This window comes from Aptenodytes patagonicus, chromosome 20 (genome assembly GCF_965638725.1).
Source record: "Aptenodytes patagonicus chromosome 20, bAptPat1.pri.cur, whole genome shotgun sequence".
NCBI classification, from domain to species: domain Eukaryota; kingdom Metazoa; phylum Chordata; class Aves; order Sphenisciformes; family Spheniscidae; genus Aptenodytes; species Aptenodytes patagonicus.
Window position 1 is genome coordinate 3,053,426 of NC_134968.1, and position 23,209 is coordinate 3,076,634.

Here is a 23,209-nt window from a genome sequence, read left to right on the forward strand (position 1 = left end):
TAGAAGTTTAGCTAATGAGTGTCAAGCAATCGTGCTGCTAGAGGACACCAACTCAACTGTCTACTTTTTCCACTACTGCAGAAACTGGAGACAACGATCCCTACTGTTTGAGTGTACTTGAGAGGGGCGAGATTTTTATTGCCTCGTAATGTTTAATTTTAGGTGGGAAATAGTCCTTTGGAGGACAGTTTTCTGCTGTCGATGGGAAGAGGCCATTGCAGATGGGCCTAGTATGCCCTCTATTCATGTTCCAGGGCCACTGCAAGATTTCTTAGTGTTGTCTTTAAACAGTGGCTATTATAAAGGGGAAATTACAACATTTGATTAAAAAGTGTGGGGTGCTAGTCCCACCTGCAGAAAAGCAAATCGCTATGTGCAAGGACTGTTACGGAAAAGATTTCCTTGCTCTCCCCCAAATTATGTACGCCTATTAAAAATACTTCATTTCATTCCCATTTTCAAGTTTCAGTCAAGCAAAAGACTTAGTCCTCATTCCAGGTGATGGAAGGTTTCCACGACTGGCCTGGCAGGATTTTAACTTTTATGGATTCTTCAGCATCTGGTCTGTGCTAACAGAACTGCTCTTGGGAATGCCTAACGCTGCACATTTGTGCTGCTCGTGAGTAACTGAAGACCCAGTAAAGGACCTGAACCTACTTCCAGGGAAAAGCACACCACCATCCCTGACTCTGGCAGTCTTTTTTTTTTTGCATTCTCCTAGCAAAACACTTCTACTGCATGAGTCAGTATTTCAACAAGTACCGTGTATGGAAACCATGCTGTCTTCTGAACGCTTTTTTTTTTTTCTTCTTTAAAACAGGTTAATTGCTCATAAAAACTTTGGGAATAGGCTGTGAGCTTACCAAAGTAACTGAACTGTGATGATGAAGGTGGTATTAAAAACGTTCAGGATCCTGTATGTGCATAAATACACAAAATGGATGAAAATGACATTGCAAGAACTGCAGAAAAGCATGGCAAGAGAAAGGAAAAAGAACCACATGACCATTTTTGCTAATTTAATTCTGAAGCCTTACATGCACTTTTCCTCTTAATATTTTTCCTTAAAATACTTAAAACCTCAAATACCTCATTCCAGTGCGACATCCAGCTGTCTCAGTTTCAGTCTGAGGCAATTATTGTTTTTCCTGTTCTCTACATGCATCCCTGGCTCACTGTTGCTGAAATTCTATTAGTTATGAACTGTAAATCTAAGTATGAAACTGGTTATTGTAAGAGTATATATTTCAAATGCATATCCCATCCCTATCAGCCTTACAAACTTCTTCCTACTACTAGTCAGCATAAACTTACTACATGCTAAAGTGGGACTCTAAAGCTAGCATGTATTTTCCCCAATGGGTGCTATTTTTATTCTCATGTGCTTTTCAGTCCCTGAAATCTGACAGGAATTCCCATTCCCTTTGCAAGAGTGTGTGGAATCCTGCAGGAGAAGCTCACGTAATCACCGACTCTTAACTGAATGGCACAGCATAAATCCTAGTTGTTCTTGGAAGAATGACTGTTAGGGTTGGGTTTAAGTGGTATCTTCAAGATTGGCAATTTGTTGATTTCAAAGCAGTAACAATAATTTCCTTATCCCTTAAACTGTTGTCATTTGAGCACGAGTCTTTACTATCCTGTGACCAGAAAACTATCAGTGTTATACAATTATATCCACCTCTGTAAAAAATATGCACATACAGTATCATCTACCTTATTCTACGTGCTCTCTAAACATTTGGGGTTTTTTAAACATCTGCTGATGGAGTTGCAGAAGGAGCTCATAAAAACAAGGAAGATGAAAGGAAAAGGAATGCAGCTGCTAAGTTTTCCCCCCTGTGGATGCCATGTCTCAGTTAGCTATGAAATAAAACTTCACCTTTCTTCGCTGATACATCAGCGAGTTCCTCCTGGAGGGACAACAGGCACAAACACTGCAGCAATGTAATCTGCTGTTTATTCTCAGTACGTGCGTGACTCTTCTCATCTCCCTGGAACCACCAAGAACTGACAAGGTTCCTAGGAGAATTCTGGCAGAAATGTTTTCAAAAACATCGACCGTGATGCCAGTGGCTGCTGCTGTGCGGGAAGCCAGCTGTTCGTGTTACAGGGGGACAAGAGGACACGCAGGCGTGCGCATACTTATTTATACTCATGCTATTTGTAATGAAGGCCATTCTGCAGAAGAGATGGTGATTGTCTTAAAGCTTCTAATGACTTAGCTTGAATGTAGTCTCTGCTGATGGTCAAAAAGAATTAAGCAGAATAAAAATGGAGGAGACCTTGATTTCCACGCTATGCTTTTACTGTAAGCACAAAGACTCTAGAAGTACAGTTATATCGCTAATTAAAGAGGAACTGCTTTTTTGTTGTTTTTCTCCTTGCATTTCTTGAAAATGATTGAAATAAGAGTTCCCCCTGCTGGTAACTGGATGAGTCATAAATGGACTCGAGGTTGGGACTCTGGAGGCAACAAAAAGTAGAAGAGAGGAAGATGGAATCTCTTCATAATTTCTCAGTCTGACCTTCATGTTTTGCACTTGCAGGGCTTTGTCTAAGGCACTTAATAAATTAATCTCCTACTCAACTGATTTCCCTTCCTCTTCTACTCAGAAAAAGACCAGTCACATCTGCTAAGGAAGGAGCAAACCACAAGCATTCCCTTTAGTAACTCTTGGCAAGTCAGCCCAAACTCAAAACATTACACAGCTTTGAACACAAAGCACCTACCATCTTGACTGCAAAGGGTGACGTTTTACGCTTTGCAAAAACTTTTCATTTTGGAAAATATGTCATTACACAAACCTATTGCTTGCTTACAGCGGGGGAAAGACAGATCAAGCACACAGGACTAAAAAGAACAAGGTAGTCTTTTTTATTTAACTAGGTTTGCACCCTTCTAATAAACTGGAGAATGTCTAAAAAAAGCAGAGAGAGACAAACCGAGTCATAGCAGAACTGGCGAAGCCCAGATTGTTGGTAGAGAACCTGGGCACTGCGCTTTAACTCCCCGAAACCTCTAAACTGCTTATAGGTGCACACGCTACCACAGGCGGCTTCCTTCTTTGAATAAGCAAAATAGAACTTGCCAGCAGTAGTTAACGATTCCTTTGCACAGCCATACCCTAGATGTTACGCGGTATCTAGATAAACCCGAGTAAGTTCTGTCAACACTTTGTACATTGCTAATCTCTTACTTGAAGACAGAAAGCCTTTCCTGACACCTCACCAGAAATTCAAGCATTGCCTCTGAAGACACTTGCGCTGTTTATAAAAAAAGAAGAAAGCCAAAAAACTATTAAACACATTTATCCCTCTGCAAAAGGCGCCTCGAAGAGGAGCTACCATTTCTAACAGGAAAAAGTAATGCGGAGGATGAAAACTTTATTGGATCCTAACCCAGTTCCTTTGGAGTTTACCTGTCTTTATTTAAAGAGACAGCTGAACTCAAGCAGGAACATACACCAAAAGTCACCAGGCAGGCTTCTCGAAACGTGGTAACCAGTCTGTCACTGGGGAGAGGCATTACAGCAATCCTCCTGGCAGCTCAAAGCTGGGGACCTGTTTTGTGGCAGCGTTGTTAAAACTGTCCAAGAAGAAAAGCCAGCGCTGATTTGAAAATAGCCTCTTGAATTGCTTTTGTAGCCTCCTCTGGGATCTCGCAGTACGTGAGGTCTGGAGAGAAGACAGCAGGCTGTCCAAGGAAATCCAAAGGATTCAGACTTAAGGTAGGTACAAGAGCTGCCTTTGTTTTAAGAAATTCTGATTGACTAAGAGTTGGAGGTGCAGCAAAAACCAAGCTGGAGCAACACCAGGAACAGGCTTTAGAGCTAAAGTGGGTCAAGGGAGCCTGCAGCAATCAGGAGAGAGAAAATCTCCTTTATTTTCTTTCTTCTTGGCAGACTGATCTTTAAATCTGTGCTCTGAATACAGACAAGGCGAAGATATTGGTAAAGACAGATCCTGGCTTAGAAAATAGACCCTAGGAAGCTCCCAGCTTTCTTCTTTCTGCCGGTCGTCTAGGCTGCTGCAGCGTGGGGAAGGGGACAGACCTGTGGGTTTGAGCAAAATTTCCCTTGAAACTACGGCGGCTTCTTTTCAACGGTTAAGGAAAAAATTAACAATGAAGTCTTTCTTTCATTTTTAAGACGCTGTCTCTCCTAGAGCTACACCTAGACTCAGGGCAAAAGGGGGAGAAGAGTTCAGGAAGAGCAGTCTTCCTAGCATGTACACAAACGAGGCAATTTGGCTTGAGATGCCGTAAATAAAAAGGAGATTGCCGATAACAGACTGACAGCGCAGCGGAGAAAGGCTGCTGCTATCTCAGTCCCTCAATTTCTGATGATATACTTTCTCAAGAGCTTTAGTCAGTATAGAATTACCACTAATAAGCAATTCTGCTTCTGTGGAGTCAAAATAAGAGTGATTGCCCTTTGATTTGTAGCACACGCTCTAGAGTAGAGTAGTGGTTTGTAACAGCAATGACTCAAATATCCTTAACAGGCGACATGTTTGAACAGAAATTCCAAGATTATCACGAGGAAGTGGATGGCTGAGGGAGGAAGTGATTTATAATGCATTTTTCAGGCGTTTGTATTTGCACAGTGACGGGGGAGCTGGGTCTATTCCTACGTTAGATTACTAATAGAAGGGAAAACAAGTCTGCAAAATAGAATTGAGAGCTCGCCTAGAATCTTTTTGCTGCTTTTGGTTGCCGAGTTTGAGAATCGGTTAAATTTAAGATAGTGCCAAGAGAGAGAGGAGCGCAAGTCCTATAAACACAGAGGAAAGATAGTTTTATGATTAAGACGCACAAAAGAATTAATTCTTATCTCTGCCACCGTGTTCATGAACAAGTCATGCGATTTCTCTTCTCCCTTTTATAAAATGGAAGTAACATTTATTACCTTAGAGACACCGGGAGGCATAACTGTCTTCAGGGAAGCCAGAATCCCCACCGTACAGTAGCAGATGCCAGCACATGGTGTTCATCAGGAATATTCATGGAGTTAAGCCACAGAAGCTTTTACTTCAGGATTCTCTACTACTGAGAACATGTTTGTTTGCTACTTATCACTTGACCTTTAAGACAACGTAAGTTAGCAAAGAGGTGAAGCTGACAGAGAAAAACCCTTTAATAGCCTAGGGTTTAATTTTGCAAGAAACGTGTTGTTTGAGTAGAACTAAGACAGATTAAATGAAAACCAAATTTGAGGCCACAAAAGTTGTAAGAAACACTGGAGGGGTGGGGGAAGCAGGGGCTGGAGGGGGGGGGGGGGGGGGGGGGGAGAGAGGGAGGGAGACTTACAACAGCCGCTCAGGAAAGAGATCAAGATCCCATCTGGAGGGGCAAAAGGCCAAAGCCACAGAACAGATGGAGACCAAGCGACAGCTGGTAGAAACATGCTTTCATGTGTAAAGTTTGCTCTTTGGAGAATTTTGCTCTCCAACTCTGAAGGCATCATTATGATAACAACTCCTCCCCACGCAACACTGGGGAGCTAGCCTGTGCTCAGGAGCGGGTGTCGGAAAGCTCGCCGTGAGGGTGGTTAATTAACGAGGGCCCTTGCAACATTTAGACGCCGCTGTCGCACAACCTTGGCGTGGTTTTAGCGGCAGAGGGTCCTGTTCCTTCACCAGCAAGGGGGGGATGAGAAGAATTAATTTGGGCCCCGCTCGTTAAACAGGTTTCCTGTAAACTTTTACACGTGCCAAGAGTTGCTTCTGTTCTAGAAGGGCTCGGACGAAGGATATAATGCATCTCCATGTTTACGCATATTATTTTAATGGAAGAGCATCCAACCGGCTGCTCCACCAACTCAGTTACGGAAAAAAAAAATCATACAGTCAATCAGAAGAGGGGGTTGTCTTCAACACGGGCCTTTAATCCAGGGATCTTTCCAGGCCACACCAAAGAACTAACGGAATTCTACGACTAGCCCTCTCCTGGGAGAGAGGTGTGCTGTTTCTCCCCAAGATCCGCCAACGATACTGAAATTAAAGTTCTGGAAAAGTGGCCATTGTCTCTTTTTCTTTAATAAAGATATGAAGTTTTTTTCCTGTTAAGGCAAGAATTTCATCCTGCTGCTAGGATCTAGTAATGCAGCTTTCATTACGGCAGGGGGGGCGGGGGGAAGCTTAATTACAGTTAAAACTAAAGTATTACACTTTTAAGACAATTTAGAATTAAAAAACTATAACACAAAAAATCCAAACACTCCCCTTCTGATTACCTATCCTGAGTCCAGTTTCATAACAGATTTTGAGGTACAAGACAATAAATTAAAAGTTCATTCCAGCCGCAGAGATCAACCATTTCCTCAATGCGATGTCTTCTTTACTCCCTTTCCAAATTTGGCATCAAGTCCAAGGCCTGCGAAGAGATAAAAATAATCCATGGGCATAGAAAATCGCTTCGCATTCTTCGAAGAAATACAACACAAGGAACTTTGTGAAAAATCAGCTTAACGGCACCAACTTACTAACGGTCACTCAGAGGCAGTGACTTACCCGGTGTGCGCGGGGGGGGAAGAGACCAAAGAGATCCGCTAGAATTCACGTTCCTCTCTTCCTGCACTGGCGAGGCTACTAACACGCTCTTCCACGGAGGGTGTTTTAATACAATTAGGGGTTTTTTTTGACCAGCATCTTTTGTTAGCTCGCCCCTCGCTATACATCATCTCCGTTTAAGTTAATAGGGGAGAGACCTCAGGCGTTTGCTTCCCAGACTTACCCAGGAACACCAGGACCGTCCCCACCCACTGCATCGTACTGATGGGATTGGCAAACAGAATGACGGAGGCTAAAATGGTGAAGAACTTGCGGGTTGTGGTGATGATGGAACAGGTCAGAGGTCCGAAGTATACCACAGTCATGAAAATAAAACTCTGTCAAAAACAAATAGATGCCTTTTGTCACTCTGACTGGAAAAACACGGATCGTATTTTCAGATGAAAAGCCATCGAGCCAGAGCCGAAAGAATCTTATTTCAAATCCTGACTGTTTGCATACAAATGCCAACCAGTTTTACTCTGAAGGTAGCCTGTACAGAAAGCAACAACCAAAGCAACGGAAAGCCAGGCGGCCTTACTTTGCCGTCTCCCAACAGGGCAAACATCCCAGCGAAGACCGCAGAACAAGGGAAGCGTATTTACCTGACCCAGCGCACTCGTCAGGCCGAACAGTAGGATATTGTAAATGACGCTGGGGTAGCGTTCCGTAAAACTCAAGAACTCCCAGAGCTCTCCAGTGAACAATATCCCTGGAAGACAGATCAAGATGAGAAGCATGAATTAGGAGCCCAGAGGCAGCCCGAGCAGCCACTGCCTACGCAGTACGAGTTCAGTTTACGCTCATAACCCAAACAGGAGCTACGAAAAGCAAAGACTGAATTCCACACAGCGGAAAACAAAGAGAACAGGAGAAAAAGCGATCGCCTTCCTAGTTAATTAATGAAAGGAGCAATCGTTAACTGCAGATCCAATTCTGAGAAAACAGCCCCTAGCAATTAATTAGAAGCGCTACTCCCTAATTGGAGCAGAAAGCTACGCTGATACGGTCTGCTCCTCTGCCGGCGCACGAGAGCCCTCAGGTAGAAACCCGGGCGGTTGGGGCTGGAGCAGGGAGCTGGCCTGCAGGGAGGACTTCTCAGAAGCCAACAAGCGTCGGGCGGCTACGCTCTGCGTGAGGCGGTGTCCTCTAGCGGGCACGAGAAGAGCTACGCTGACCAACCCCCGCTTTTTATACGCAAACAAACAAAACCCAACCCAAAACATAAAGTTATTTGCAAAAAAGTGTTCTAGGCCCTTTTTTGGAGCGGGACAGGATGTCTCTTCCCACGGGGTGTCCCAGGGCAGTCTCTGGGCGTGGTGGCTGTGGTTTTTGCAGGGTGTTCCTTACCAGCCCCCAGGAACAAGGTGGACCATAGATTAACGTTCAGCATCATGTGATTGGAACCCGTTTGGTAGTGAGCTCTCATGTGGTCCTGAGACACACCAGTCAGCCCATCCAAGGTCAGTGACAGCAGCTGAGAAGAGACAGAGATAAGAGAAAGCAAAGAAAACCTTCATTCTTTATTTCTTCTCCATGGGGAAGACCTTGAGCGTTCTCCCCCTTTTTTTACATCCCAGTCACCTACTCAACAGCAATTACGCGGCCTCAAAACACACGCTAAGAGGGATGCGCCTGTACTCATGCGCTGATCTCATGCCACAGCTTAAGAGCGCGCCCCTCAAGCCCAGGTGTCCTCCTGCGGAAGCGTTTCCACACCAGCTTTAGGGTACGCTGGAGGTACAAAGGACGCGGCCTTATCTGTGTCGTAACTGCTTGTTCCTCCTCGCCCCGGCCGGGGTCACGTGTGCGTTGGCAGTACTCACCAGAAGGAGCTCTCCATAGCCAAAGACGTGGTCGTCGCTCCCAGCCCCCTTTTTAGGTTTGTACAGAAACAGGGCCACGCCTGCGACTATCAAGAGGACGCAGAGATACTTGGCCGGGGGATACTTCTTCCGCAGCAAAGTCACTCCTAAAAGCATGACTGTAAAGAAAGCAACATCACAAACCGCTCCCAAAACCCGCTCACGGGATTTTAACTCGGCCCAACAGAACAACGCGCAGATAAACCGCCGCCTGCATTTCCCGTGGCAGAGGGGACGGAAGGGGAGAGGCACTGTTTTGACAGCTGAGGTCCGTGTCGACGGCACGGGAAATCCACGCAAATATACATGAAGAAACGTGAAATTTGCTTACCTGGAATAGGCTTGCAAGATTTGCCTAGGACCTACAAAAGAAAGACACTGTTAACCACCCGCGTACCATCAACCCGCCTGCAACGAGAGAGATCACGGCAACGCGAGGGTGACCGTACGGGATCAGACCGCCCTGACGCGCCCCTCCCATAAAACATACCAGCCGCTTCAAAAAAAGGAAGACAAAAAACCCCACCGCAGGGCGACTGCTAAATTAACGGTGAAACTTTCAGAAGTCGTCTCAAGCCCTCCAGCGTTAGCACCGGCTCCCAGTTAGTGAATTCCCGTAACCTCTAGGGATTGCTGTTCCCTTTCCGGAACAGTCTGAGCTCTTTTGGCCCCTCTCTGCACACCCAGCGCCGACTGAACCACAGCGATACAGCCCCGCAAACGCAGCTACAGGAAAACAAAATGGCGGTTTCCCTCCGTGTCATTTCACCGGCTGGTTCTTCCACAGCGTTAGCCTCGTCAGCACAGCGCCCGTTTTCGGGGTACCCTGCGCGTTAGCGGGGAACGGAGTGCTGTGCATTAACGCCGTCTCCCCTCGCCCCCCCGCGGCGCACGCCCCGCTCCACCTGAGTCGGGTAGCTGACGAACTGCAGAGCTGAGTTGCTGGAAACCATAGCGCCCAGGTAGGAGAGGGAGCAAGCGGCGTACAGCCAGCTCCGAGTGCGATCCGCCTTGACAGCGTCGAAAAACTGGATCACTGGAAGGAAGACGGAGAAGGGGAAAGTCAGGAGAGCCGCCAACAAGCCACCGCCGTCACAAAGCGCCCGAAGAGCGGCGCCGGAGACGCGAGGGGCGACCGACGGCGATGCTCTGCCGTAAGAGCGGCAGCAGCCCTCCCCTCCGTCGGGTGAGCAGCCCCGACCAGCGCCTGGCAGCCGGGGTTCCCGAGCAGCGGAGCCCCTGGGCGCCCAGGCCCAGCCGGCGGCTCCCCGGACCCCACTTACGGAGCTTGGCGAAGGCGGCGTTGATCACGCACTGGATGAACACCAGGGTCAGGGCGTACTTGAACTTCTCCTGCTTCGCGCCTTCGCCGTACCGTCCCCGCGTGCTGCAAGAGCGGGACACGGTGAGACCGGCGGCGGCGGCGGGGCCCGGCCCGGAGCAGCCTCCCCGGGACAAGGCGAGACAGCGGCGGGGCCCGGCCAGGGGAAGGCTCCCCCGGGCCCTGACCGCGCCGGGGCCCGCAGCGCGGGCGGCCGCCCCCGGAGCCCCCCCCCCCCGGCCCGGCCCGGCCCGGCCCGGGCGGCGCTCACATGCTCTCCTGCAGGATGCCGTAGTAGAAGTAGCAGGCGAAGACGCCCAGGAAGCAGACGGGCAGGCGGAGGCGCTCGGGCAGCGCGACGCCGTTCGCGCTCGCTCCCATGGCGGCGGCGCGGCCGCTCAGCGCCGGGGCCACGTCCAGCACCGCATCCCGCAGCGCGGCCGGCGGCGGAGCGGGCTGCCTCATACGCCCGGCCTGCGCCCGCCCGCCGGCCAGGGCCCGCCCGGCCCGCCCGCGCCCGCCCGCCGCTCTGCCGGGCCCGCCGCGGGGTGGAGGCGGGCGGGCGGCGCGGGGCACCGGGCGGGGCCGGCCGGGAGGGGCGCGCCGAGACCCCCCCGGGGCCACCCCGGGGCCGCGCCCGCCGGCGGCTCGGCGGCGCTCACGGCCGCGGGGCGCCCCTCGGAGCAGGCGGCGCCCGGGACAGCCCCGGACCGGGGACCTTCGCCGAGCGCGGCCCCTGCGGTGACGCAACCCGATGTGGAGCGCGGGGATTGGTCGCACGACCGGGGGCGGAGCTAACGGGCGGTACCCGGTGGACCTTCCCGCCGTCGCCTGAGCGACTCGGGCGGGTCGTACGCATGCGCAGCGGGCGGGGCGGCCACACCCTCCGGCAGCGCCGCGCAGGTCCCGCCGCCCGCCCGCGCCTTCTGCCCCGCCGGGGTCGGGCCCCGCGGCTGAGGCCTTGAGGGAGCCGGAGCCCCCGTAACCCTCGGGCCCGCTGCGGCTCCTCTTCGGGGAACAGGAACCGGGGGCTCCGGGAGCCGTCGGCCGTAGCTCCGGGCGGGCGTGGCTGAGAGGCGGCGGCGGCGGCGGGGCAGGGCTGGGCGCTCTCGCCCGCGGCTGGAAGCGCGGAAAACAAACCTGACCGCTCAACGGCTTCGCCCGTCTGTCGGAAGGAGGTTGTCCGTCCGTCCGTCCGTCCGTCCGTCCGTCCCTCCAGCCCAGCCCCGGCTTCGGTGCACGCCTTCCCACGGCAGCCCCGGCCCCCCGAGCGGGACAGCCGGGGGGGGGGGCGGCCCCTCCTCGCCCCCTTCCCTCGGTAGAACCCGATAAACCCCCCGCCGAGAGAACCACGGGGGCTTCGGGCCCGAGGAGCCCCCCCCCGCCCCGGCTCCTCCCGCCACCCCCGGGAGCCGCAGGAGGGTTCTGCGGCGCCTCCCTCCAGCCGGCCGCGCTTCCCTTCCGCCGCCCTAATTCAGAAGCTGCTAAAACTTTTAACGCGTTAAGAGGCGTTTTAAGCGCTCGCCGCCGCTCGGCCTCGCCGGCGGTCTCGGCTTCAGCCGAGGAAGGGCGAGTCCCCCGCCGCGCTCTGCGGGGGCCACCCGAGCCCGGGCGCCCTCCCGGCGAGCCCCAGCCGGGCGGGATGAAACCCCCGGGAGCCGGCGCCCAGCCGGCCTCGCAGAGGGCTCCGGAGCACGGCCTCAAGCTTCAGCGGAGAAGGGGCTGCCGGCCCGTTCGTGGCTTCAAACCCCCCGTCTCCGAAACTCTCCAAAGACTCCGGCTTAGACTCGAGCTATTACATCCCAAAGAGGTACTTCGGATGCCTGAAAGATTTATTTTGTTTCCTTTTAACTGGCAGTACCAGCATCTGCAAAAAAACCCCTCTAAACACGAGACAAGAACTCCCAAGCTCACGTTCCTCCTTTAAGCTTTGCAATACATACATAAAATACAAACTTCAAACAGCTGCAAAAATAGTGTCTTTGGAAGAAAATAGAGTTTCTACATCAGATACAAGAAAAGAGGCTTCTTCAGTACAACCCAGAGCCTTTGCAACAGAACGCAAAATCAAATACTTATGTTGTCAAGAGGCTTCACAACCAATGTTCCCCGTGTTATCGCTTCACCGTCTAAGGCACCGTGTCGGGATAGCGCTGCTGGGTGCAGCGGTGCTTCGGACTCCCGCCCGGCCGCGGTCACAGCTCCGTGCACCGAGTCCAGCCCTCGGTGAGGCAGGGGGGGTCCCAGACCCCCCCTCCATCCCTCCCTCCCTCCCACCCCAGGGCGCCAGCCCCAGCCAGGCTGTCCGGGCTCAGGGCTGGAAAGCAGCAGGTAGTTTCTCTACAGCAGCAACAACCCCCCCCGGAGCTGGGACCTTCCCGTACAGCCAGTTTTCACTCCCATCCCCTCTTCCTGCAGCACGGCCGAGGCACCTGGAAGGCGACTGCCCAGGCAGAGGGAGACCAGACAGGCAGCTCACGTCTCAAGTGCCTCCGTCACCCTCAGCCAGGCAAGCTTTCCGGAGCACAGACCTGTGGAAGCCTGCATTGAGTCGCCTGCACTCGTCTCCCCATTTAGCACGGCATTCTGAAAGCTCCAGGTTTGTTTCGGGGGGTAAAGGTGTCCGGGGGAGGCACGGTCAGGGATCCACTGCTCTCCCAGCCCTCTCTGTGCTCCGAGGGAGATGAGCTGTTCTTAATAGCGCAGATACACACCCCGCTTTCTGCTCCAACACATCCGAGGGCAGCCGTCCTACAGGCCCCTTCTCCCCCCCCTTCCCGCTCCCCAGGGCTCGGCAATCCCAGCCAGCCACAGGGGTGAGGGGTGCTAGGAAGCCCCACCTGAATTCTCCCAGCTCAACCTCCTTCGCAGAGCCACGGAGCACGAGTTCGCCTCTGCTCCCCGCAGCAGTGCCTGGCTGCTCTTCACCAGCAAAACAATCACACAGGAAACAAAGACAATTCAACACAGGAAAAGTGCTTTGAGCAGGGGAGGCTCGGAGAAACAAGCCTCTCCAGCAGCGAGGAGTCCCGTGGCACACTGTACTTCACAGTTTCTATCGTCCCTGGAGGAAGCCTGCTGGGGTTCTCGATCCCAGGGCCGCCTCTTGGCTGTCACGTCCCACTTTCAAGGCACTAGTCTCCACAGGCTGGCAGAGACGCGCTGAGGAGCCAGAGCTGCTGTTGCTGGCTAGCTTTCCCAGAGGCTTCACACCACGAGAGAGCTGTGGAAGACGACGCTCTCCTCTGGCTGGCCGCGCTTCCAGTGTTCGTAATTCAGTGAAGGAGACTTGGACACCTCGCTGAAGCTATCTACTGCAGCGTCCTTCCGCACCCCAAGGAACGGGGTGGGGGCTGTGGGCTGGCAGGATGTAAACGTGCCCGTGCCAGGGCTGGAAGGAGGTGGAAAGCCCCTGAAGAGGAAACCCACGTTTGGGAAGAGAGGCTTCACCAGGCTGACGGGGCAGAAGGCAGAACCGGTGGGGTTGAAGTGCACTTTGTTCTTATCTGGGCAGGAAGGCTGAAAAGTCTGATCGGGGCTGGGGGAGCTGAAGGAGAGAGAGACAGAGCGGACATGGTTAGGAACAGACACTCCCAAGGGCACCGAGCAGCCGGTGCCTGCAGCCACGGGGAAAACACCTGGAGTTGTGCACTCTTCAAAGAGCCTGACTAAAAGCTGAACTGCCTCTGTGAGCTGGGCCGCTCTTCAGGTACAGAGCGGCGTGAAGAGCCTGTTTTGTTTTGAAAGCACACTTATTTATAGGGGAAGCACCTCTTCTCCTCAAGAGGCTCTGCTGGCCGAGAAAAACCTCCTGCCTGGGAAGGGCACGGAATCACAAGATCCTTCCGAGCGTGTCTGAGGGTTAGCAATTCAGCTCTCAGCTCTTCCCACCCGGGCCCAAGCAGCCACGGTTTTGTTGGGAGTGTTTTCCTGGAGGCTGCTCCCTGCTTTTAGAACAGGGTAGGGATGGCGACTGCAGCAACAGAAGCCTCAGCTGCCCCCATCCCACAGGACCAACCTCACGCGAGTTCTCTTCTGCCAACAACTCCCCATACTTACGAAGCTTCTTCAAAGGCCCGGACCTTCTCGCATCCCTCAGGAGGTTCCCGTTTAAACATGTAGCTGTGGTTGGGCCGAGGAGAAGAAGCAAAGGCCAGGACTGGTGAAGGGCTGCCCTCCTCTAGCAGGGAAAAGATAAGGTTCTGAGAAATTTTTAAAAGAATCCAACAGCGCTCTTTAACTCAACACCAGACACGCTCTTCTAGACCCTGGGGCTGCAGGCTACAATACCCCACGGCTGCGGCATTTTATCTGTGTAGTTCCCAGCTCACATCCTCCATCTAGTACTGGAAACCACCCGCCTGGAGGGTAACTGCTGGAGCTTTAAAAGTCCACTACAGTTTAGCCAAGTTGGCCGAGACCCTCTCTCCCATTGGAAGCTGCAGCTTCCAACCCAGCACGCAGACAGGGAGCAGCCACTGCACCGAGGCTGTCGTAGCACTGGCCCCCTCTGTCCCCCCTGACCTCCCCAAGTCCCTCTGCTTTCAGTGTTTACCTTTCTCCTTCGGATCTGGCTGCACCTCGTCTGCCGCAGAGGAGGGCTCTTCTGCTGCCAGTCTCACCGGGGTGTGTGGAGAAAGGCGGAGAGGCACGGAAGGGGAAGGAGAAAGAGAGAGGCTGCTACAGCTGCCACTGCTGGGCTCCAGAGTCAGGGACGCATCTCCAGAGCCTCTCTGAGCAGGCGCTGGCGCCCTGTGGCCGTCTGGGACGTCCAATATCTAGGGAGGAAGCAAAGTCTTAGAGGAGCGAGAAACCCCTGTCACCAGTGAAGAGGTTTAAGAGCAGTTGCACCTACAGGTAGCAGCTACTTGGGGTGCTGGATCCAGATACAGGCAGAGCCTCCGCTTCAGGGAGCGAGGCAGCCTTCTGCAACGGGAAGGCCATCGGCCCCCCTGTATCCTGTGATGCACTGTAGCTCGTGAGCTGTCTGGGATCACTTCTCCCACGTCTGCACAGTACAAAGTAGCCTTTGGATGGCAGTCTAAGGCAGTGTCTTAAAGCTGTCAGTGAGGTGCCATCTCCCCCGAGATTACCACTGGCTGATCTCTCATAGCACCAACAAGTTTTAAAGGAGGGAAGCCAGCAGCCGCTTGACCCAATTTAGACAGTTACATGCCTAGAACAAACTAAAACTAGACACAGAGACCGTCCCCACGGCCAAGAAACAGACACAGGCAGTGTCTTCAGAGGAAAGGATTTCCAAGACCACCCAGAAGATTCAGGGCAATGTTGTGACCTTCACTTACCCGCAAAAGCTCTTCATCTCCCTGTTCCTTCACAAACACTTCCTCCAGTTCCTGGTTTAGCCCTTCCAGGCTCCTGTGCAAGCAGGGGCTGAGCCTCAAAATGGGAGATGGAGAAAGGAAGCCTGAAGGAGAGTCCTGTAACAATCCAGAATCAAAGTTGTTAGTTATATCTGCACAAACTCAGCAGTTACATCCTGTTCCCACAGCTCTCCAGGGCTCAGCCAAAGCCTTCCAGGAGGCTGACGGGAGAAGACTGACAGCAGAGTCATGTAAACTCACTAACTGCAGATCAAAGCACAGGGACACGTTGAAGAAGAGGTGGGAGGAGAAGAAGAAGAAAAAATTCTCCCTTCTCAGGCATGACAGCAGAAGTCGGAGAGCAGCTTGGACACCTGCCCAAAGGAGTTTGCTCTCCACCTCACTAGGACGTACTGTGACAGCAGAGCAGGGGGAGATGTGAACGTACCCTGAGCGATCCAAGGACAGCATGGTCCCCCTGGAGTGGGGAGCTCTTCTCCTTTTCTTTGCCACTTCTGCCATTTAGCTTTGTTCGCTGGAGCTGTTGCTTCAATTTGGCAATCTAGCAAACAAAGTTTCAGCTACAGAACCAGACAAGCCAACACAACTCCACCAAAAATGATCGTGCCTCTCCTCCCCGTCTCTCCCAACCCACAAGGAAGTGCCAAAATAGAGACTGTTTCAACCACACAAGCAGCAGCTCCGGCCACCTCTCAAAGGATGGACCAGAAGTACTCGCAAGGCCTCGTCACAAACTCCCCCGTGGCAACGTGGCCAGTGCTGTTCCTCCAGTGGATCTGGGTTATCTTCCACCTACAGATCGTTAGGAACCAGGCCCCGCTGGGACCCACATACGCCACGACGCCGACCAGCAACGCACTGAGTTTCAGCGGAGCTACTTTACAATAGCTGCCTGCTAGAGGAAGCCAACAAGATCAGCCTTTAGTTGAATCACAGAGCGTTAGGGATGAGAACAAGGGCTAAGGTCTCATCTTCAATAGTATCCTGTCCTCCCACTCCCCTCCCATGCAAGCAAGAGCCTCCTATACATTAGCAACTAACACAGATCTTGCTCAAGCATTGGGAGTGGTCTATGTTACCTCTCTGCGGTGATCTGTGCTACCCCAAGAAGCAGAACGCTTGTGAGCACTGGAGCTGGCTTTTCCCACTTCTGCGTCATGCCAGGACACTGGAGTCTGAAGTGATGAGAAACACGGCTGAGAATAATCGCAACATTTACTGGTTTAGAGACCGGTGGTAGAGTCCTAAGAATAAGTGATCAGCTACTGCCCGTTCACAGTCCTATGCCAGTCTCCCCCCATTAATACAATACTCAGTAATGTGCATCAAGAGATAGCCACCTATTTATATTTGCCAAAACAAAGTCGTTTTGGCCAGATTTGTGCCTAATCGGGAAACTGGACCTCACAGACCTACACGGCGAGAGACCTGCCCAGAACTCAGTGGCTTAATCACCACAAGTACCTGGCGAGATAAAGGGTACCAGAACATTACCCCAGAGAGACAACCGCAACCGCCCCTGCGCTGCTTGCACAGGCTCCCGTCTGATGAACGGTGACGTAGGGTTTCAGGCACTCATTGTACAAAGAAGCATTACCGAGAGGAAAAGCCTCACCCAACTGTGAGAACACACAACTTGCTTCTGAGACCTCAGGCTCCCGTATCGGAGTTCAAAGGCGTAACCAAAACCAGAGCTTGGCCTGCAGACTGACTGCTGCTGCTGCTGCCGGAGCGCTGGAAGAACCCAGCTGCCTCCCCAGCTCACGTCCCTCCGTTTGCAGGGCTGGCAGTTCTCAGCTGACTCTCTTCATGCAGAAAAACAGCCTCAGCACCACATTACACAGCTGTTTTCCAAGCAACAGCTACACTTTGAATATCAATGGAAATCAGAAAGGGCTGTTAATCTGATCAGCAAAGGGTGTGAACTTCCTTCCACTGAACTCAGCCCTCTCTGCAGAGACTCCAGGATCGGAACAGACCCAAGGCACATCATTTTCAAGACCAGCCATCATTTTTTCCCAGCCTCACATTTCAGTGCCTCTCAAAACGCTCACCTTGTGTCACTGCTGCCTGCAATTTCTGTGGGAGGCTTTGGATGGTACTTCCCTCCTCCATCCTCAGCGACAGGCTGCCAGGAGGCGCAAGGGCCTGAGAACAGGTCCTCTCCAAGCAGCTTAACTGATCTCCCCAGAGGCTACTGCAAGAACAGCAGCTGTTTTAAACAACCCTGTTGAGTCATGAGGATGGCAGAAGCCTCTTCTCTCAAAACAGGTTTTAAAATGTATTTAAACCAAAGGAGCAAGGCAAGTTACCTAGAAAGGTACCAGGTTTCCCTTCTATAAAGAGATACAGGTGATTTCTAGGCAGAAATCCAACCCTCTCCTGACTTAACAGGCTCTGAATGAAACCCCTCCTTACACACACCACTGTAAGCAGAGCACACTCCGTTCCCTACAGCTAAAACCATTTGTTGTCTAGGTCTCCATTTTGCAACGCCTGTAAGCAGCAGACACCGTGGCACAGCAGCAGACACCGTGGCACAGCAGCAGACACCGTGGCACAGCAGCAGACACCGTGGCACAGCAGCAGACACCGTGGCACAGCAGCAGACACCGTGGCACAGCAGCAGACACCGTGGCACAGCAGCAGTTCTATTCGATTTACAGTGTTCAGTTTGGTTTGAGAGAAGAAATCCATTCAGCCTGAAGCACTGCTCTGAGGTCCTGCTAAGCTCAGAGCAGTTGGTCGCAGCCATCCCCGTGCTACCCCTGAACCGTGCCAGACAGAGCCAAGGAAGAGACCAACGCGATAGGAAATCCTACGGCAAAGACCAACCTTGCAGTTTCAGCACATGGCACGTCTGATCTCATTTCCTACCTTAAATATTCTCTCCTAAACAACTCAAGCATCATTATTTGGCCGTTTCCCAAAACGTGTCATTTTATATCCCAGTAGATCACACACGTAAGAAAGCTAAGGAGAAGAGGCAAAGGTCTAAGAGACAAGACCACAGCCCTATCCCACATTACTGCAAGAGGCAAGTCTGTGGGAAGCTGACTGTTCCAGCTGCTAAGAACAGTCCTGCTTTGCAGGGCATGGGCTCTCCTCAAGTCACTGGAAGCCTCCTGAGCCCTGTCTGAGAAGTCCCTTACTGCAGCCTATTGCCGTGATACCCAGAGCACTGCACCGGTGCTCACAAGAAGCTAGGGCCTAAGAAGGAAGAAAAGATGCTGTTTGCAATAGGAAGGCCTGAAAATCAAGAGCGCATACGCGTCCCACCTCTCGCAGGCAGACCGTCAAGGCAGAAGGAAATTACAGAACCTTTTGTACTAACGGTACCAAAACCGCTTCCTCAGAAAAAGGAGAGAAAAAAGTGCTTTGCACAGCAAGATAAAGCCACAAGCTCCAATCATGTATAGTGCTGCCATCCTCACCCCCACACTGAGCACCTGCAGCTCTATCTCTCACTTAACCACCTTATGATAGCAAATCTACAGAGCTCTGCAAACAGCTGATCAGTAGCTGAATAAGGAGGGAAGCAAACACCCACTGGCTAGCAGAGAAAGTCTCAAGTTTGATAACTATTAAGCCTGAAAACACGGAAGGAGTGGCAAAGTCCTGGAGGTTACAAGGAGGAACATTTTGTTAATGCACGGGGCGGGCTAGAACTGAGGACTCTATTCCCAGCTTCCAACAGACAAGTCATTTGACACACAGAGGTCTGTGTGTGAAACAGTGGAGATCACTGCTCATTTCAGAGGTGTGTTGCAAGGTAAAATTAGCATTTGCAAGACACTTGCAGATAACTGATGAAAGACTGCGGCACACCTGGCCTATTCACTGCAGAGAGGAGCGATCGGCTCCATGCTCAGCAGAGTCTGAATTAACATAGTGGTATCTCCCATTCCGGGAAGAAGGAGGTGCCTCTCTTCTCCAACCCTTTCCCCAAAAGGGCCACATGCAAGAAAAACTAATTAGCCCCAAAATGCTGGGGTTAAGTGTTCCCACCATTGCTGATGAAGACAGAAAGGAAGAGTGTGCTTCCCTGACTCAGAAATAAAGTTAGACAAATTCTTTCCCTTCCTTTCCAGCATGCCCTCTGCCCTCAGCAGCGCTCTTGGGCACTAGAACCGAAACAAAAGCAGGCAAGAACGCTTTGGAAAAGGACAATGGAAGTTGGAATCCAATTGAGAATTTCCTGCAAACAGCCCAGTAATAAATTGTTGAATAGCAAAGATCAAACAGCAAGTTAAGAGAGATTGAATGTACTAAATAAACAACTTGTTAAGCAAACGGATGCTCTTATCCTTCTAAATTCTTTCACCTCTGCAGATAAGCAAGCACGATTTGCTGCCATACAGTAATATTTACAGGTTGCTAAGAGTTCCTCGAGGTCTGGAGCTTTTCCATCCTACAGCAGAGAGCCGCGCCGTTCATGCTAGTGAGCCCTTCTGTGGGAGCACCCCTGACTTCTCGCAGCGTGTGGCACACAGCCCGCGAGTGTTATATAAGGACTTGGCCCAGAACTGCAAGCCAGAAAAAAAAAATAAAAAAAAAGTAGCGCTGAGCCAGTACTGGAGCAGAAAGCCGGAGGCCATCTGCCTCCAAACAAGGCCAAGGAAATTCTAACTCTGCACCAAAGTGGGATCAATTGAAGCTGAGAAGCAAAAGGGGAAAAAAAGCCTTCCTAGAAAGTTGCAGCTGGACGGATGGAAATTTAACGCCTTCGCTATTCACCCCCAGTTTACACAGCTCGTTTCAGTTCTGCAACCCTCTCCTGGCCCAGAGACTTCAAGGGCAGCCTGCAGGCGTTTATACCTGGGTAGCTTTGTCATTCATGCACGAAGCAGAAGCTCCTTCGGCGTCCCGCGGCCACTGTCCCAACAGGTACGAGCCCACAATGGTGTCTAGCGAAGAGGTGCGCCGCACACAGGGCTGCCGGGGACGGCAGGTCTTCTCAACAGCAGCAGCACAGGGAACGTTAGCTAGACAAGGGGGGAAAAGAAAAGAAAGTTAGACTTCCAAAGCCAAGATTCAGCAACAGCTATCACAATTAACAAGCCCAGGTCCATTGCAAAGATCACAAGAAGGGAACTAGCACATACAGCCTGGAGAAGTCCATTTACTTTTCGGAAACCAGAGTCCTATTGCTTCTAACGTGCCCAGCGAATCCCCCCTCTCACAACAGCAGCAGCTTTTCCCTGCCAAGGTCACGCTGCTGCCCAGCCTCAGCACGGACAGTTTTGCTGCTCGAAGTCAGCTATCGAAAACAAGCAGCAACAGAAACACCACTTCAGTAGAGTGGGCCAGGAAGGGCTGGTGGATTGACTGCCCAACCTGCCCTCCTACTCGCTCCTCCGCTCCGCTGCAGAGAGCCATATTCACGCCAAGCACCAAGAGATTGCTTCTCTAGAAGCAGAGAGTTTATTGCAGTCCTTAAGTGGCTGCTTGAAGCCATTGACTAGACATTCCAGTCGAAGTCAAGGGAGCTGCTACACAACCGAGTGAAATACTCGGCACGCCCACGTTGCGTTTGCACGAGCACTGTAGAAAGAAACGCCACTACACTGTCTGTAAGGCCGTATTTCTTACTAGCTAGAGCACAATGCTTAGTCAGAGAACCCAGGCTCTTACCCGTGGTAAGACCCAACAGTGAAAGGGAGCCTGTGTGCCTCAGTTTCCCCCACGGACGCATGCTATTGCTCGGTTCCAGTTTCAAGGAGGCTAGGAGAACGTCTGCAAAGTTTGGATCCTCCAGTGGGACTACAGGAGTGCTTGGTGTCATCAGGAGGTGTGTGCATTCATTCAGCAAAGACCAGAGAGGGAGATGCGCAACCTGTTCACTGTCATAACCCATCACTGGCAGGGCCCGAGCTCACATCCAGGAGCTCTGGGTCTCCCCAGCTTCCACGGGATGGCCACCCTGCCTGTTCAGACGTTACTTTCATAATGGTAGCTAGAAACACGATTAACAGAAAAGCTTTGTAAATAAGACTAGTTTAAGTTTGTGTGCCAGCAATGATGCACACCAGTGCAATCCCACTGCAAGGATGGGGAGCCAAGTGTCTCTCTTGGCAGGCTACAGCAAGGGGAGACACAGAGCGCATGCTTTGCTCGCCTTCCCCGTCTCCTCCATCGCATCCTGGCCAGCTCCAAACTAGACGCGATCAACACGCAGCAGACAGCACAGCTGCCCTCTTCTGCAGCCCTGTCATCACCCTTGCAGCTGAAAAAAGGTGTTATCACCAAAACCAAAAAGGTAGCAAGAAAGAGGCAAGTTCAAGCCAGCAGGAAAGTTTGTTTGCATTTCGTTTTGATTAGACATGCAAATTACCACGCACATTAGAGCCAGCCCTGTGGCTTCCTGGCAAGATATGAAGGCCATGCACACCTCTCTGCTCCAGGTGCTTTGTGTACATTCTCTCCTTCCTCCCCAAAATGAGGGCATGGCAAGCAGGTAGCGAGTTAACCACACTAAAACCAGCGTTAAAACCGGTAAGCACCAAGTTGTGTTTGCCAAATACCTCTGTATACAAAGGTGCTGCGGCACCCGCTGCAGGCTCACTGGCTGAGGCTGTTCCAGGGACATGGCCTGTTAAATATCTCTTTTTATCAGCTAAAATACCATTTGAGCAGTGGAATTCGAGTTCTAGGTGAGAAAAGGGTAGGAACAAAAAGCCACGTGGGAGGGCATTAGTCCTTGCATGACGGCCACACCTCATAAGGTCCACACTGGATTAAAGGCTTATTGTGTTGGGTCCAGCTGGCATTTCAAGGCACACTCCCTGCTCCCAAGAGTTAACAGTAAAAGAGCTACCACTGACTCTAATTTAGAAACTCGTTAGTATTTGCAGCTTCCTCTTCAGTGCCTCATTGCCCCCACAGGCTATGTTACTTGCATCTGCATTACGTATGACTTCAGCTGTCTCTTCCTCTCATGCTGCTCTCCCCAAGCAGGCTGCTGGCAGAAGACCTGAACGCTACCGCAACAGGGCAGCCCCTCTCCCACACTGCTTTGACAGCGCACGTCTCCCACAAAGCTCTCCAAGAGGCCCCCTTTGATATAACCATCGCATCCAGAGCAACTGGGGTCACCTTCATACTCCAAACCTTCAACAGGACAACACAGTCAAAACCAGCCTGAAAGGACCTCGAGAACAGACATGACCAAGAGCAGAGGAGACATGGCCTCCTACAGTGACACCCGCATCAAGCGTGTACGATGGCTGACAAACATCTAAAGCTATTAATGTATGAACAGCAAGAACTGTCGTTCCTTTGCACGAAGTACAACTGCCGCCGAACAGTTCCGTTTGGTTTTAAGCAGCACCGAGAAGCCCGAAGGGCAGGGGGCAGCTGGGAGATGCAGGGCAGGGTGCTGCTGGAAGCAGGTTGCCCCTCCTTACGGTGCAAAGGCTGTGTGCACAGCGCAGCGTTTCGGGCACAAGGAGGAGGGCGCGTGAGAGGCGCCGAGGCAGGGTGGAGCGTCCTGTTTACAGCTCCGTGCTATTATCATCCCTCCGCACCGAGCCTGCACAGCTGCCACCTGGCCACAAGCTCTGGAGTTGGTCCAAGCCAGCTCCACAGCTGAGAAGTGTCAGGTTGTGGTGCTTTTACTTTTCATGTGACAGTAAAGCTGCTGCAGATAACAGAACCGTCGTCATATCTCCAGGAGCCATTTGGCTGCCTCCAATTGCTGCATGAGGCTTTCATGCAGCTGCAAGTTAGAGACCGGTGCAATGCACACGTTTAGAAGTAGGAAGTTTTCAGCACTGGAGTCCCTAGATTTGCAGCGTCCCTAGTCTTTCCCAACCACATCAACATCAGGGAGCTCAGAGCTTCCTAAACAGTCTCTCTAGGCCAGCCAATCTCTGCATCTAAAAAGAGAAAAGAAAAGTCTTCAGTAAACTTTTAAAAACGTCCAGGGTCGCTTTTCAATAAAGAATACTTACAGCTGAATCAAAAAACAATGGCAAGCAAAAATAAAGTAACCATTACTGCTTTCTTTAGAGTTGTAAATTTTTCTTCCTTCCCTCTCCAGATTTCACCCTGGGGAAACCGGCCCTTTACTATCAGAAGAACGTTTAGAAATTTAGGGACACGCTGTTCAGACCCTGACATTTTTG

At 51.7% G+C, this 23,209-nt stretch overlaps 2 protein-coding genes across 6 annotated transcripts in view; both read right to left on the reverse strand.

Annotated features, from left to right (window-relative positions):
• Positions 1–5,767: 5,767 nt before the first annotated feature.
• Positions 5,768–10,143, reverse strand: SLC35B1 (solute carrier family 35 member B1). Its single transcript, XM_076356953.1, has 9 exons — positions 10,010–10,143; positions 9,701–9,804; positions 9,323–9,453; positions 8,749–8,779; positions 8,379–8,536; positions 7,903–8,029; positions 7,158–7,264; positions 6,737–6,890; positions 5,768–6,376 (listed from the first exon to the last, which is right to left on the reverse strand). Exons 1-9 carry the CDS (start codon positions 10,117–10,119, stop codon positions 6,324–6,326), a joined length of 975 nt encoding a protein of 324 aa, XP_076213068.1. The 5' UTR covers positions 10,120–10,143; the 3' UTR covers positions 5,768–6,323.
• A 2,560-nt stretch (positions 10,144–12,703) lies between these two features.
• The window catches only part of FAM117A (family with sequence similarity 117 member A), a 32,840-nt gene continuing 22,334 nt past the window's right edge, over positions 12,704–23,209 (reverse strand). The window contains exons 1-8 of one of the 5 annotated variants that reach the window (XM_076356924.1): positions 20,718–20,998; positions 19,902–20,068; positions 16,163–16,279; positions 15,511–15,624; positions 15,045–15,179; positions 14,294–14,516; positions 13,798–13,918; positions 12,704–13,285 (exon numbers count right to left, since the gene is read on the reverse strand). In XM_076356924.1, coding sequence (XP_076213039.1) covers positions 12,946–13,285; positions 13,798–13,918; positions 14,294–14,516; positions 15,045–15,179; positions 15,511–15,624; positions 16,163–16,279; positions 19,902–20,068; positions 20,718–20,940 — 1,440 coding nt within the window. In that variant the 5' untranslated portion in view covers positions 20,941–20,998 and the 3' untranslated portion in view covers positions 12,704–12,945. Of the gene's footprint in view, positions 13,286–13,797; positions 13,919–14,293; positions 14,517–15,044; positions 15,180–15,510; positions 15,625–16,162; positions 16,280–19,901; positions 20,069–20,717; positions 20,999–23,209 lie in introns of those variants that run through there. The other 4 variants (XM_076356925.1, XM_076356928.1, XM_076356926.1 and 1 more) reach the window with 4 other exon arrangements.